The sequence below is a fragment of the Salvelinus fontinalis genome, chromosome 6 (genome assembly GCF_029448725.1).
Source record: "Salvelinus fontinalis isolate EN_2023a chromosome 6, ASM2944872v1, whole genome shotgun sequence".
In the NCBI taxonomy this organism is placed as follows: domain Eukaryota; kingdom Metazoa; phylum Chordata; class Actinopteri; order Salmoniformes; family Salmonidae; genus Salvelinus; species Salvelinus fontinalis.
This window is the reverse complement of record NC_074670.1, coordinates 76,721,542-76,738,278: the sequence shown is the minus strand read 5'-3', so window position 1 is coordinate 76,738,278 and position 16,737 is coordinate 76,721,542. Positions and strand designations below refer to the sequence as shown.

The 16,737-nt window shown below is 45.1% G+C and overlaps 1 protein-coding gene across 2 annotated transcripts in view; it reads right to left on the bottom strand.

Annotated features, from left to right (window-relative positions):
• Nucleotides 1-11,206: 11,206 nt before the first annotated feature.
• LOC129858464 (gamma-aminobutyric acid receptor subunit beta-2-like) overlaps nt 11,207-16,737 on the bottom strand; it is a 94,776-nt gene continuing 89,245 nt past the window's right edge. For both annotated transcript variants that reach the window (XM_055927715.1, XM_055927714.1), the window contains one exon: nt 11,207-13,666. In XM_055927715.1, the coding sequence (XP_055783690.1) occupies nt 13,280-13,666 (387 nt within the window). In that variant the 3' untranslated portion in view covers nt 11,207-13,279. The remainder of the gene's footprint in view (nt 13,667-16,737) is intronic.

Here is a 16,737-nt window from a genome sequence, read left to right as displayed (position 1 = left end):
CCCTGGGACTGGGCTGTTAGCTACAGACAGACAGACAGACAGACTCCACTGCCCTGGGACTGGGCTGTTAGCTACAGACAGACAGACAGACAGACAGACAGACAGACTCCGCTGCCCTGGGACTGGGCTGTTAGCTACAGACAGACAGACAGACAGACTCCACTGCCCTGGGACTGGGCTGTTAGCTACAGACAGACAGACAGACAGACAGACAGACTCCGCTGCCCTGGGACTGGGCTGTTAGCTACAGACAGACTCCACTGCCCTGGGACTGGGCTGTTAGCGACAGACAGACAGACAGACAGACAGACAGACAGACAGACAGACAGACAGACTCCGCTGCCCTGGGACTGGGCTGTTAGCTACAGACAGACAGACAGACAGACAGACAGACAGACAGACAGACAGACTCTGCTGCCCTGGGACTGGGCTGTTAGCTACAGACAGACAGACAGACAGACAGACAGACAGACAGACAGACTCCGCTGCCCTGGGACTGGGCTGTTAGCTACAGACAGACAGACAGACAGACAGACAGACAGACTCCGCTGCCCTGGGACTGGGCTGTTAGCTACAGACAGACAGACAGACAGACAGACAGACAGACTCCGCTGCCCTGGGACTGGGCTGTTAGCTACAGACAGACAGACAGACAGACAGACAGACAGACAGACAGACAGACAGACAGACAGACAGACTCCGCTGCCCTGGGACTGGGCTGTTAGCTGTTTGCTCCACTGTGTCGTTTCTTCTTTTCCCTTTTGGTCAAAATATCCACTTCATCCGTGGAGCTTGCTTCTCCATGAACATTGTATTCAAACACCTTGACTTTTTCCACATTTTGTTACATTACAGCCTTATTCTAAAATGGATTAAATTAAGAAAACAATTATCATCAATCTACACACAATACCCTCACTGTAACAGTCCTGACCTGTTTTATGTTGTTTTTTATGTGTTTATGGTCAGGGCATGTGTTTTGGGTGGGCAGTCTATGTTATTCGTTTCTATGTTGGTTTTGGTTTGCCTGGTATGGCTCTTGATTAGAGGCAGGTGGTTTGCATTTTCCTCTAATCAAGAGTCATATTTAGGTAGGGCATTATCACTGTGTGTTTGTGGGTGATTGTCTCCTGTGATGTCTATCGTGTTGTCGATGTTTTTTTCACATTTGGAGCTGTTTTGCTGTTCGTTCGTTTTGATGTTCGTTCCTGTTCGTAAGTTTACGTTTGTCCATGTAAGTTTATGTTCAGGTTCCGTTGTACGTCGTTTTCTTATTTTGTAGTTTTGAAAGTGTTTTGTTTCGTGTTACCATCTTCATCGTTTGTAAATATAATAAAGATGGCATATTTCCCAGACTCCGCATTTTGGTCAGAAGATCCTTCTCTCCTCACCTCATCTGAGGATGAGGAGAGCGACAGCTCTAACAGAATCACCCACCAAAATACAGAGACCAAGCGGTATGGGAATGCTCGACGGAGAAATAAGGATTTCTGGACTTGGGAGGAGATATTGGACGGTAGAGGACCTTGGGCTCAACCAGGGGAATATCGCCGTCCTAAGGAGGAGAAGAGGGCAGCCACAGCCCAGGAGCGCTGGTATGAGGAGGCAGCGCGACGACGCGGTTGGGAGCCCGTGAGTAAGACCCAAAAATTTCTTGGGGGGGGGCACACGAGGAGTGTGGCAAAGCCGGGTAGGTTACCCGAGCCAACTCCCCGTGCTTACCGTGGAGGTAGAAGGCGTCGTACTGGTAAGACACCGTGTTATGCGGTAAAGCGCACGGTGTCCCCAGTACGCGTGCTTAGCCCAGTGCGGGCTATTCCACCTTGCCGCACTGGGAGGGCTAGGTTGGGCATCGAGCCGGGTGCCATGAAGCCGGCCCAACGTAGCTGGTCTCCAGTACGTCTCCTTGGGCCGGTGTACATGGCACCAGCCTTACAGGTGGTGTCCCCGGTTCGCCTGCATAGCCCAGTGCGGGCTATTCCACCTCGCCGCACTGGCAGGGCTACGGGGTTCATTCAACCTGGTAGGGTTGGGGAGGCTCGGTGCTCAAGAGCACGTGTCCTCCTTCACGGTCCGGTATATCCGGTGCCACCTCCATGTACCAGTCCTCCGGTGGCAGCCCCCCGTACCAGGCTGTCTCTCCGGGTTCTCTCTCCTGCTGTTTCCTCCTCTCCAGCGCAGCCGGTGCCTAGACCACGCACCAGGCTGTCTCTCCTTCTCCTCCCTACAGAGCCATCCGTCTCCCCAGCGCCATCTGAGCCATCCGTCTCCCCAGCGCCATCTGAGCCATCCGTCTCCCCAGCGCCATCTGAGCCATCCGTCTCTCCAGCGCCGTCTGAGCCATCCGTCTCCCCAGCGCCGTCTGAGCCATCCGTCTGCCATGAGCCTGCAAAGCCGCCCGTCTGCCATGAGCCTGCAAAGCCGCCCGTCTGCCATGAGCCTACAGAGCCATCCGCCAGACAGGAGCCGCTAGAGCCGTCAGTCAGACAGGAGCCGCTAGAGCCGTCAGCCAGACAGGATCTGCCAGAGCCGCCAACCAGACAGGATCTGCCAGAGCCGCCAACCAGACAGGATCTGCCAGAGCCGCCAACCAGACAGGATCTGCCAGAGCCGCCAACCAGACAGGATCTGCCAGAGCCGCCAACCAGACAGGATCTGCCAGAGCCACCAGCGAGCCATGAGCAGCCAGAGCCGTCAGAGAGCCATGAGCAGCCAGAGCCGTCAAAGAGCCATGAGCAGCCAGAGCCGTCAGTGAGCCATGAGCAGCCAGAGCCGTCAGTGAGCCATGAGCAGCCAGAGCCGTCAGAGCGCCATGAGCGTCGAGAGCCGTCAGCCTGCCATGAGCGTCGAGAGCCGTCAGCCTGCCATGAGCGTCGAGAGCCGTCAGCCTGCCATGAGCGTCAAGAGCCGTCAGCCTGCCATGAGCGTAGAGAGCCGTCAGCCTGCCATGAGCGTCAAGAGCCGTCAGCCTGCCATGAGCGTAGAGAGCCGTCAGCCAGCATGGACCTGCCAGAGCCGTCCAAACAGGACCTGCCAGAGTCCTTCAGCCGGGATCTGCCCCTTGTCCCGGTGTTGCCCCTTGTCCCGGTGCTGCCCCTTGTCCCGGTGCTGCCCCTTGTCCCGGTGCTGCCCCTTGTCCCGGTGCTGCCCCTTGTCCCGGTGCTGCCCCTTGTCCCGGTGCTGCCCCTTGTCCCGGTGCTGCCCCTTGTCCCAGTGATGGTCCTTATCCTGGTGCTGCCCCTTGTTCTGGTGCTGCCCCTTGTCCCGGTGCTACCCCTTGTCCCGGTGCTGCCCCTTGTCCTGGTGCTAGCTATTTATTTAGGGGAAGGTAGTGTTAGGGTGGGCATTAGAAGGGGTAGAAAGAAGAGGGGAGTGACTATGGTGGTACGGGGACAGCGTCCTGAACCGGAACCACCACCGTGGTCAACTGCCCACCCGGACCCTCCCCTGGACTTTGTGCTTGTGCGCCCGGCGTGCGCATCTTGAGGGGGGGGTACTGTAACAGTCCTGACCTGTTTTATGTTGTTTTTTATGTGTTTATGGTCAGGGCATGTGTTTTGGGTGGGCAGTCTATGTTATTCGTTTCTATGTTGGTTTTGGTTTGCCTGGTATGGCTCTTGATTAGAGGCAGGTGGTTTGCATTTTCCTCTAATCAAGAGTCATATTTAGGTAGGGCATTATCACTGTGTGTTTGTGGGTGATTGTCTCCTGTGATGTCTATCGTGTTGTCGATGTTTTTTTCACATTTGGAGCTGTTTTGCTGTTCGTTCGTTTTGATGTTCGTTCCTGTTCGTAAGTTTACGTTTGTCCATGTAAGTTTATGTTCAGGTTCCGTTGTACGTCGTTTTCTTATTTTGTAGTTTTGAAAGTGTTTTGTTTCGTGTTACCATCTTCATCGTTTGTAAATATAATAAAGATGGCATATTTCCCAGACTCCGCATTTTGGTCAGAAGATCCTTCTCTCCTCACCTCATCTGAGGATGAGGAGAGCGACAGCTCTAACACTCATAATGACAAAGCGAAAACTGTTTTTTTTTACATTTTGCAAATGTATTAAAAATAAAAAACAGAAATACCTTATTTACATAACTATTCAGACCCTTTGCTATGAGACTCGAAATTGAGCTCAGGTGCATCCTGTTTCTATTGATCATCCTTGAGATGTTTCTACAACTTGATTGGAGTCCACCTGTGGTAAATTCAATTGATTGGACATGATTTGGAAAGGCACAAACATGTCTATATAAAGTCCCACAGTTGACAGTGCATGTAAGAGCAAAAAACAAGCTATGAGGATGAAGGAATTGTCCTTAGAGCTCCGAGACAGGATTGTGTCCCGGAACATCTCTGGAGAGACCTGAAAATAGCTGTGCAGCGACGCTCCCCTTCCAACTTGACAGAGCTTGAGAGGATCTGCAGAAAAGAATGGTAGAAACTCCCCAAATGCAGGTGTGCCAAGATTGTAGCGTCATACCCAAGAAGACTTGAGGCTGTAAAAGCTTCCAAAGGTACTTCAACAAAGTACTGAGTAAAGGGTCTGAATACTTATGTAAATGTAATATTTCAGTTGTTGTTTTTTTAGAACTTTGCAAACATTCTAAAAAACAGTTTTTTCCCTTGTCATTATGGGGTATTGTGATGTCATTATGGGGTATTGTGATGTCATTATGGGGTATTGTGTGTAGATTGATGGGGGAAAAACGATTGAATCCATTTTAGAATACAGCTGTAACGTAAAAAAATGTGGAAAAAGTCAAGGGGTCTGAATACTTTTGAATACACTGACCAACTGGCAAGTGTCTTCACTGACATTTTCAACCTGTCCCTGACAGAGTCTGTAATACCAACATGTTTCAAGCAGACCACCATAGTCCCTGTGACCAAGAACACTAAGGTAACCTGCCTAAATGACTACCGCCCCGTAGCACTCATGTCTGTAGCCATGAAGTGCTTTGAAAGGCTGGTCATGGCTCATAACAGCATTATCCCAGAAACCCTAGACCCACTCCAATTTGCAAACCACCCCAACAGATCCACAGATGACGCAATCTCTATTGCACTCCACACTTCCCTTTCCCACCTGGACAAAAGAAACCCCTCTGCAACTGGATCCTGGACTTCCTGAGAGGCCCCTCCCAGGTGGTAAGAGTAGGTAACAACACATCTGCCACGCTGATCCTGTCGTGGAAAATCATCTCAGAAATATAACACTCATAAGAACTTGTGAAATCAAAATAGACTTTTTAATAGAAAGTATATCAAAGCCGGAATGTCCCGCGGAACACACATCTTCCCAGAGCACTGGTTCGCTCTTTATACACATCCACACACATGAGATCATTACCTACATATGTCATTTTAGTATAGTTTTTGAGGCTAATTACCCTCAAGAGGAGGGATTATGTAGGAGTAATTGATACATATGTAGGTAGATATCACACTATTAAACAATGGACAGGTGTACACTAGAAAATAGGAGAAGAAGGCAGACGTGAGTGCATTTGCCATTCTGGTAAATACAGGAAACCAAAGATTAGCAGATGGCCAAAGTCATACGTGCTTTAAAGTGCATGTATGGAAAAAGCAGGACACCATTATGAAGATAAAATTGACAGGAACAGCCATAAGTGCTTAGGGTAAAGGTCATAAGTGCTTAGGGCAAGATAGACATATATTAATTTTAGGGGACAAGGGGGTCCTGCCCCCATTATAATCTAATCAAGAGCGGATACAGGCGTTATTGGGCGTAGACAAGCAGGAAGCCTGAAATGAAGGATAATGGTGGCAGATGACCATAGGAGAAGTAATTTAATTAATGTATGTAATGATCTCATGTGTGTGGATGTGTATAAAGAGCGAACCAGTGCTCTGGGAAGATGTGTGTTCCGCGGGACATTCCGGCTTTGATATACTTTGTATTAAAAAGTCTATTTTGATTTCACAAGTTCTTGTGAGTGTTATATTTCTGAGATGATTTTCCACGACAATCCTCAACATTGGGGCCCCTCAGGGGTGCGTGCTCAGTCCCCTCCTGTACTCCCTGTTCACCCATGACTGCATGGACAAGCACGACTCCAACACCATCATTCCGACAACAACAGTGGTAAGCCTGATCACCGATAATGATGAGACAGCCTATAGGGAGGACGTCAGAGACCTGGCAGTGTGGTGCCAGGATAACAATCTCTCCCTCAACGTGATCAAGACAAAGGAGATGATTGTGGACTATATGAAAAGGAGGGCCGAGCAGACCCCAATTCTCATCGACGGTCCACCTCACCAACGAACTGTCATGGTCCAAACACACCAAGACGGTCATGAAGAGGGCACGACAATGCCTATTCCCCCTCAGGAGACTGAACAGATTTGGCATGGGTCCTCAGATCCTCAAAAGGTTCTACAGCTTTACCATCAAGAGCCTCCTGACTGGTTGCATAACCGTCTGATATGGTATCTGCTCGGCCTCCGGCCGCAAGGCACTACAGAGGGTAGTGTGTACGGTCCAGTACATTACTGGGGCTAAGCTTCCTGCCATCCAGGACCTCCATACCAGGCGGTGTCAGAGGAAGGCCCTAAAAATTGCCAAAGACTCCAGCCACCCTAGTCACTGTTCTCCACACGGCAAGCGATACCGGAGCTCCAAGTCTAGGTCCAAAAGGCTTCTTAACAGCTTCTACCCCCAAGCCATAAGACTCCTGAACAACTAACCAAATAGCTACCCCGACTATTTACATTGCCCCCCCCCCCCCCCCCCCCCCCCCCAAGGTTGCTGGAACGAATGCCAAAGCTGACAAGATACAGATCTGTCGTTCTACCCCTGAGCGAGGCAGTTAACCCACTGTTCACCGGGCGCCGAAGATGTGGATGTTGATTAAGGCAGTCCCCAGCACCTCTCTGATTCAGAGGCGTTGGGTTAAATGCGGAAGACACATTTCAGTCAGGTATCCCCCTTTCCCCCCATTTTACTCTCTGTTTATTATCAATGCATAGTCCCTTTACCCCCACCTACATCTACATATTACCTCAACTACCTCGACTAACCTGTGCCCCCACACCTGTACATGTACCCCCTGTAGATAGTCTCGTTACTGTTATTTTATTGTTGCTCTTTAATTTTGTTATTTTTCTATTTTTATTTATTTACATCTTTATTTATTATTTACTTCAGTTTATTTAGTAAATACTTTCTTAATAGTTATTTTTTCTTAAAAGCGCATTGTTGGTTTAGGGCTTGTAAGTAAACATTTCACTGTAAGGTATACAACACCTGTCGTATTCGGTGCATGTGACAAATAAAATTTGATTTGATTTGAACACACTACATTGGGAAAAGTATGTGGACACCTGCTCATCGAACATTTCATTCCAAAATCCTAGCAATTAATATGGAGTTGGTTCCTCCTTTGCTGCTATAACAGCCTCCACTCTTCTGGGAAGGCTTTCCACTAGATGTTGGAACATTGCTGCCGGGACTTGCTTCCATTCAGCCACAAGAGCATTAGTGAGGTCGGGCGATTAGGTCGAGCTTGCAGTCAGCATTCCAATTCATCCCAAAGGGTTTGAGGTCAACCCTGTATGCATTTGGGAAGGTTGCGTTCTCCTGGCATCCACAAACCCAGATTCGCCTGTCGGACTGCCAGACACGCTACACGCTTCAGCACTCGGCGGTCCTGTTCTGTGAGCTTGTGTGGCCTTCCACTTTGCGGCTGAGTCGTGGTTGCTCCTAGATGTTTTAACTTCACAATAACAGCACTTATTGTTAAATTTGATGAACTGACTATTTGGAAAGGTGGCATCCTATGACTGTTTCATGTTGAAAGCCACCAAGCACTTCAGTAAGGCCATTCTACTGCCAATGTTTGTCTATGGAGATTGCATGGCTGTGTGCTCGATTTTATACACCTGTCATCAATGGTGTGGCTGAATTAACCGAATCCACTAATTTGAAGGTGTGTCTACATACTTTTTTATATATAATGTACATTAACCTGATATGATTCACTATTGCTAGCAGAGGAAAGAGGACAGAAAGGTAAACTAACAATGTAATGCAAAATGTAAGGAAACTAACACTAAAGTGACAGTTATAAATGTAAGTAAACTAACACTAAAGTGAGAGCTATAAATATATGTGGTTATAAACTAATGGTGGCTATCAACAGTGGCTAATATTTAACATGTTACATTTGTTAGTAAATACAGGGAAAATCCAGGCATACAGTTGAAGTCGGGAGTTTACATACACCTTAGCCAAATACATTTAAACTCAGTTTTTCACAATTCCTGACATTTAATCCTAGTAAAAATTCTCTGTCTTAAGTCAGTTAGGATCACCACTTTATTTTAAGAATGTGAAATGTCAGAATAATAGTAGAGAGAATGAGTTAGGTTTGTAGGCCTCCTTGCTCACACACACTTTTTCAGTTCTGCCCACAAATTTTCTATAGGATTGAGGTCAGGGCTTTGTGATGGCCACTCCAATACCTTGACTTTGTTGTCCTTAAGCCATTTTGCCACAACTTTGGAAGAATGCTTGGGGTCATTGTCCATTTGGAAGACCCATTTGCGACCATCTCCTGACTGATGTCTTGAGATGTTGCTTCAATATATCCACATAATTTTCCTCCCTCATGATGCCATCTATTTTGTGAAGTGCACCAGTCCCTCCTGCAGTAAAGCACCCCCACAACATGATGCTGCCACCCCCGTGCTTCACGGTTGGGATGGTGTTCTTCGGCTTGCAAGCCTCCCCTTTTTCCTCCAAATATAACGATGGTCATTATGGCCAAACAGTTCTATTTTTGTTTTATCAGACCAGAGGACATTTCTCCAAAAAGTACAATCTTTGTCCCCATGTGCAGTTGGAAAACGTAGTCTGGCTTTTTTATGGCGGTTTTGGAGCAGTGGCTTCTTCCTTGCTGAGCGGCCTTTCAGATTATGTCGATATAGGACTTGTTTTACTGTGGATATAGATACTTTTGTACCTGTTTCCTCCAGCATCTTCACAGGGTCCTTTGCTGTTCTGGGATTGATTTGCACTTTTCACACCATAGTACGTTCATCTCTAGGAGACAGAACGCATCTCCTTCCTCCTGAGCGGTATGACGGCTGCGTGGTCCCATGGTGTTTATACTTGCGTACTATTGATCGTACAGATGAACGTGGTACCTTCAGGCGTTTGGAAATTGCTCCCAAGGATGAACCAGACTTGTGGAGGTCTACCATTTTTTTTTCCTGAGCTCTTGGCTGATTTCTTTTGATTTTCCCATGACGTATATAGAAGGTGAAGGGCATACTATTCTCATTGTTAAGTTCAAGTACAGAGTATGTGTCGAGAGAAAAGTACATAAACAGTGAATAACGTTCCAGTTATGTGTGCTTAACGCAAGTCTATATTCCCCTCTAAATGAATAGGCCTGGGACTGAACAAGTAAAAAAAAAAATAACATCCTTCTCTTCCTATTTGTCCCAGCAGTGTAAACAGCCATGATGATCACTAGTCATAAATAATCACTACACTCACTTTTTAAAACATTAACTATTCAGCACTGACCAACATTAAGTATTTAAATGCAGTCGTTTCCGCAACAGCAGTTGCCATTTCAGAAGTAGGGAGGAGAGGGAATGGACTGATCCGGTTTGAGTGGTGGTGGGTGTGGAATAATACAGTTTGAGGGGTGGTGGGTGTGGAATAATACAGTTTGAATGGTGGTGGGTGTGGAATAATGCTGTTTGAGTGGTGGTGGGTGTGGAATAATGCTGTTTGAGTGGTGGTGGGTGTGGAATAATGCAGTTTGAGTGGCAGTGGGTGTGGAATAATGCTGTTTGAGTGGTGGTGGGTGTGGAATAATGCAGTCTGAGTGGTGGTGGGTGTGGAATAATGCAGTTTGAATGGTGGTGGGTGTGGAATAATGCAGTTTGAGTGGTGGTGGGTGTGGAATAATGCTGTTTGAATGGTGGTGGGTGTGGAATAATGCAGTTTGAATGGTGGTGGGTGTGGAATAATGCAGTTTGAGTGGTGGTGGGTGTGGAATAATGCAGTTTGAATGGTGGTGGGTGTGGAATAATGCTGTTTGAATGGTGGTGGGTGTGGAATAATGCAGTTTGAGTGGTGGTGGGTGTGGAATAATGCAGTTTGAATGGTGGTGGGTGTGGAATAATGCAGTCTGGGTGGTGGTGGGTGTGGAATAATGCTGTTTGAATGGTGGTGGGTGTGGAATAATGCAGTTTGAGTGGTGGTGGGTGTGGAATAATGCTGTTTGAATGGTGGTGGGTGTGGAATAATGCTGTTTGAATGGTGGTGGGTGTGGAATAATGCAGTCTGAGTGGTGGTGGGTGTGGAATAATGCTGTTTGAATGGTGGTGGGTGTGGAATAATGCTGTTTGAGTGGTGGTGGGTGTGGAATAATGCCGTTTGAATGGTGGTGGGTGTGGAATAATGCAGTGAGATTGTGAGAGAGTGAGGTTGATTCAGGGGGATCTCTCTATTCTCTACTCTTGGCTTGTTGTGAGTGAGATTTTATTCTCTCTCTCTCTCTCTCTCTCCCTCTCTCTCTCTCTCTCTCATCTCCATGATAGGAAGGGAGTAGGGACAGATATGATGATATCCCTGGGGATGGCTGATTGGCTGGAGGGCTAGGGATGGCTGATTGGCTGGATGGCTGGGGATGGCTTACTGGCGCCACACACACAGAGAGAGAGAGAGATTACATCTTCAACCCTATATCTGTGGCTCGTTTGCCTGTTCCCTCTCAGAGCCTCTGTATACACACAGTCTCTCCCAGTCACATCCTGCATTGGGCACAGTCTCTCCCAGTCACATCATGCATTGGGTACAGTCTCTCCCAGTCACATCCTGCATTGGGTACAGTCTCTCCCAGTCACATCCTGCATTGGGTACAGTCTCTCCCAGTCACATCCTGCATTGGGCACAGTCTCTCCCAGTCACATCCTGCATTGGGCACAGTCTCTCCCAGTCACATCATGCATTGGGTACAGTCTCTCCCAGTCACATCCTGCATTGGGCACAGTCTCTCCCAGTCACATCCTGCATTGGGCACAGTCTCTCCCAGTCACATCATGCATTGGGCACAGTCTCTCCCAGTCACATCATGCATTGGGTACAGTCTCTCCCAGTCACATCCTGCATTGGGCACAGTCTCTCCCAGTCACATCATGCATTGGGTATATGAAATGATATACAGTGTAGGCTGAATTACGTTTTAATTGAATTTAGATACATCTTCATAATGGCTGACAATCAATACACAAGTTATTTACATGAGTCATTATTATGAAATATTACAATTGGAATTTACAGGAACTTTGTACAAAATATGCCTGATGCGTCGTGGTAACGTGGCTGATTCATCTCGGGTTCCTGTCACAGTCATTTCTGGAGAGAAACAAAATGGTTGCTAGTTGGTAGTTGGTAGTGGTAGAGCTTTACTTTCTTCGCTGCCAAGTAGCTGCTTTTAAAAGTCCACGAGAAACAAATGGGGAAAAAATAAGAAAACTAAACAAAGAAAAAAACTCAAAGTACAGGGTCAGGAAAAATTACATTCTTATTTTTCTTCGAGCTTTTTTGATTTGTGTTATCCGGCCTCGGTACATTTTACCTGTTAGTTAGACTGCAAAAAAAACAAAAAAAACAGACCCGTTTAAATATATAATTCATTCATAATTTTTATACATCAGGTTTTTCATGAATATTTAGTTTATAAAAATGGACCATGTCCTTTTCAACATGATTTTTAAAACCTTATATCTACAATTCATCAAAACATAAAACCTAATCACAATGGAACGTGTCAAAGTTCTAGAACCAATAAACTCTATTGATATGATTGTGGATTACTATATTTATGCAGCAACTTTCATTGCAATGAAAGATGGGCTGTCTTGATGTCCATCAGCAATGTAAATAAGCACCCCACTGGGTAATAAATGAATAAAGCAACCTCTCTCCCCTTGATGCTGCCCACACTGGCAATGCAGAGGCAAGGGTTATACAGCACTGTCTCTCTCTCTTTAAACGAGGCCAGTTTGATTTGGTGGACTACTAGATTCTGAGAAGTACGACAAAGTCAGGTCAAAAAAACACTTGGCAGGTCAGAGCTTCAAGTTCCACCGTCTTACTATACTTTTACATATGAAACCTTCATGGGAACTTCAATGGCCAGAATGGATGATGGGTCATGACCTCTAGGTTAAAGGTCATGAACCCACAAAATGGCAGGACAGAAATGGCAGCACTGAAGACCCATTGGAATGTCCATAGAGAAGAGTGCCCCCTATTGACCAGCTGCGGTACTTTCACTTACAGTAGCCCGTTGTTGTTGGTCCCCAAATAAACGCCAAGCTCAGCCTAAGCGATGGGAGTGAAAAAGAGTGCTGCGGTAATGGTGCTTGCAACACTTCTTGCTACACAGAAGAAATAACCTTAACTAGTTAAAAAACAAAATGCTTTGTGCTCCCATCGTTAAAGATGGAGATGCAGCAGAAATGAAACAGAAGCATGCTTTTTAAAAGGATGTTTTTGATATACAATAACTATAGGAAAATAATCTATCAAAGATCAACCCCATTTAAAATCCTGGAGAAAAGCTTTCATGGATGCAGATAGCTCGGCTATGAACGAAACACACACACTAAAACATAACAAATCCTTAAAGTAAACACAAGCATAAATATTTGATCCACAGAGAGTTAAGCTACAAATGACAAATATTAGAGTGATATATTGACATTTTATTCGGGAACAGGCACAATGTCTGTCTGTCTGTCTTTTTAAAATCTCTCCTCTCCTCTGTTGAAGTGTCGGTCAGTCATTAGAGGTTATTCCCAGATCAGAAAAGTCATGGCAGATAGAAGCTGACTGTAGAAGACGTGTTTGGGTGTTGCGCTCCTTCCTTACAAAATGATTTTCTTTTATTTCACACATTTCTTTAAAATGAATCTGAAAAAAATAGGTGCTCTCTCTCTCTCTCTCTCTCTCTCTCTCTCTCTCTCTCTCTCTCTCTCTCTCTCTCTCTCTCTCTCCCTATCTCTCTCTCTCTCTCTCTCTCTATCTCTCCCTATCTCTCCCTCTCTCTCTCTATCTCTCCCCCTATCTCTCCCTCTCTCTCTCTCTATCTCTCCCTATCTCTCTCCCTATCTCTCCCTCTCTCTCTCTCTCTATCTCTCCCTATCTCTCTCCCTATCTCTCCCTCTCTCTCCCTATCTCTCTCTCTCTCTCTCTCTTACTCTCTCTCTCTGATATTCCTCCATCCATCTCTCCTTAGTGTGCGTAGTAGAGCCAGTAGATCACGTTAAAGAAGGAGAACACGGTAGGGAAGATCATCCTGGACCACTTGTCGATAGAGTTCACATCAGCCAGGTCAGGGATGTTGACCTTGAGCTGTGAGGCCCGTCTCCGTAGGCGGGACTTCTTCTGGGTGGCGTGGCGCTCCAGGGCACTGTGAGGTCCGCCGCCGTAGTTCTGGCGGGCCATGGCGGCCCTGCGGTACTGCAGCGTGGAGCTGTCGTAGGCCAGCATGGTGTTGCGGGGGTCACCCAGACCCCCAGGGCCCAGGGACCTGGACAGCTCAGGAGGAACACCCCCCATCTCATTCTTCATCTCCAGGGAACCAAACAGGATGTTGTCATCAGTCAGGGAGGCGGTCATCTGTGATACGAGGAGGGGGGAGGAAGAGGAGGGGCCGTGAGAGGAAGTGAATGGAGGCAAGGTTCACAGATCTTATTCTTAAATAATCTATGCTTATTTAAAATACTTAGAAGATGTCTATCTTTACTGTTAATTAAAATGAATTATGTGTGCGTTTAATTAGTAACGTGTTTTTAGTTGTTCTCTTAGTTTATGATTGAGGGGTTTATCAAATACTGTTCTGTGGTTGTACTAGTAGACACTGTTCTGTGGTTGTACTAGTAGACACTGTTCTGTGGTTGTACTAGTAGACACTGTTCTGTGGTTGTACTAATAGACACTGTTCTGTGGTTGTACTAATAGACACTGTTCTGTGGTTGTACTAATAGACACTGTTCTGTGGTTGTACTAATAGACACTGTTCTGTGGTTGTACTAATAGACACTGTTCTGTGGTTGTACTAATAGACACTGTTCTGTGGTTGTACTAGTAGACACTGTTCTGTGGTTGTACTAGTAGACACTGTTCTGTGGTTGTACTAATAGACACTGTTCTGTGGTTGTACTAGTAGACACTGTTCTGTGGTTGTACTAATAGACACTGTTCTGTGGTTGTACTAATAGACACTGTTCTGTGGTTGTACTAATATACACTGTTCTGTGGTTGTACTAATAGATACTGTTCTGTGGTTGTACTAATAGACACTGTTCTGTGGTTGTACTAATAGACACTGTTCTGTGGTTGTACTAATAGACACTGTTCTGTGGTTGTACTAGTAGACACTGTTCTGTGGTTGTACTAGTAGACACTGTTCTGTGGTTGTACTAATAGACACTGTTCTGTGGTTGTACTAATAGACACTGTTCTGTGGTTGTACTAATAGACACTGTTCTGTGGTTGTACTAATAGACACTGTTCTGTGGTTGTACTAATAGACACTGTTCTGTGGTTGTACTAATAGACACAGTTCTGTGGTTGTACTAATAGACACTGTTCTGTGGTTGTACTAATAGACACTGTTCTGTGGTTGTACTAATAGACACTGTTCTGTGGTTGTACTAATAGACACTGTTCTGTGGTTGTACTAATAGACACTGTTCTGTGGTTGTACTAATAGACACTGTTCTGTGGTTGTACTAATAGACACTGTTCTGTGGTTGTACTAGTAGACACTGTTCTGTGGTTGTACTAATAGACACTGTTCTGTGGTTGTACTAATAGACACTGTTCTGTGGTTGTACTAATAGACACTGTTCTGTGGTTGTACTAATAGACACTGTTCTGTGGTTGTACTAATAGACACTGTTCTGTGGTTGTACTAATAGGACACTGTTCTGTGGTTGTACTAGTAGACACTGTTCTGTGGTTGTACTAATAGACACTGTTCTGTGGTTGTACTAGTAGACACTGTTCTGTGGTTGTACTAATAGACACTGTTCTGTGGTTGTACTAATAGACACTGTTCTGTGGTTGTACTAATATACACTGTTCTGTGGTTGTACTAATAGACACTGTTCTGTGGTTGTACTAATAGATACTGTTCTGTGGTTGTACTAATAGACACTGTTCTGTGGTTGTACTAATAGACACTGTTCTGTGGTTGTACTAATAGACACTGTTCTGTGGTTGTACTAATAGATACTGTTCTGTGGTTGTACTAATAGATACTGTTCTGTGGTTGTACTAATAGACACTGTTCTGTGGTTGTACTAATAGACACTGTTCTGTGGTTGTACTAATAGACACTGTTCTGTGGTTGTACTAATAGACACTGTTCTGTGGTTGTACTAATAGACACTGTTCTGTGGTTGTACTAATAGACACTGTTCTGTGGTTGTACTAATAGACACTGTTCTGTGGTTGTACTAATAGACACTGTTCTGTGGTTGTACTAATAGACACTGTTCTGTGGTTGTACTAATAGACACTGTTCTGTGGTTGTACTAATAGGACACTGTTCTGTGGTTGTACTAATAGGACACATTTGACTAACAGTAGCGAGTGTATTTACAATAAAATGTAATATTTAATTATGGATTATATTTCTATAAGTCAATAGCTAGTCATTACACATAAGTATAAATTGGCAGTCCTGTAAATATACTATATATATATATATATATATATATATATATATATATATATATATATATATATATATACATATATATACACACTACCTTTCAAAAGTTTGGGGTCACATAGAAATGTCCTTGTTTTTAAAGCAAAGCTAATTTTTTGTCCATTAAAATAACATCAAATTGATCAGAAATACAGTGTAGACATTGTTAATGTCTACACTGTATTATTAGCTGGAAACGGCTGATTTTGAATGTAATATCTACAGAGGCCCATTATCAATAACCATCACTCCTGTGTTCCAATGGCACATTGTGTTAGCTAATCCATGTTTATCATTTTAAAAGGTTAATTGATCATTAGAAAACCCTTTTGCAATTATGTTAGCACAGCTGAAAACTGTTGTCCTGATTAAAGAAGCAATAACACTGGCCTTCTTTAGACTAGTTGAGTATCTGGAGCATCAGCATTGGTGGGTTTGATTACAGGCTCAAAATACCCAGAAACAAATAACTTTCTTCTGAAACTCGTCAGTCTATTCTTGTTCTGAGAAATGAAGGCTATTCCATGCGAGAAATTGCCAAGAAACTGAAGATCTCGTACAACGCTGTGTACTACTTCCTACATAGAACAGCACAAACTGTCTCTAACCAGAATAGAAAGAGGAGTGGAAGGCCCCCGGTGCACAACTGAACAAGAGGGCAAGTACATCAGAGTGTCTAGTTTGAGAAACAGACGCCTCACAAGTCCTCAACTGGCAGCTTCATTAAATACACTGCTCAACAAAAATAAAGGGAACACTTAAACAACACAATGTAACTCCAAGTCAGTCACACTTCTGTGAAATCAAACTGTCCACTTAGGAAGCAACACTGATTGACAATAAATTTCACATGCTGTTGTGCAAATGGAATAGAAAAAAGGTGGAAATTATAGGCAATTAGCAAGACACCCCCCAAAACAGGAGTGATTCTGCAGGTGGTGACCACAGACCACTTCTCAGTGGCCTGCTG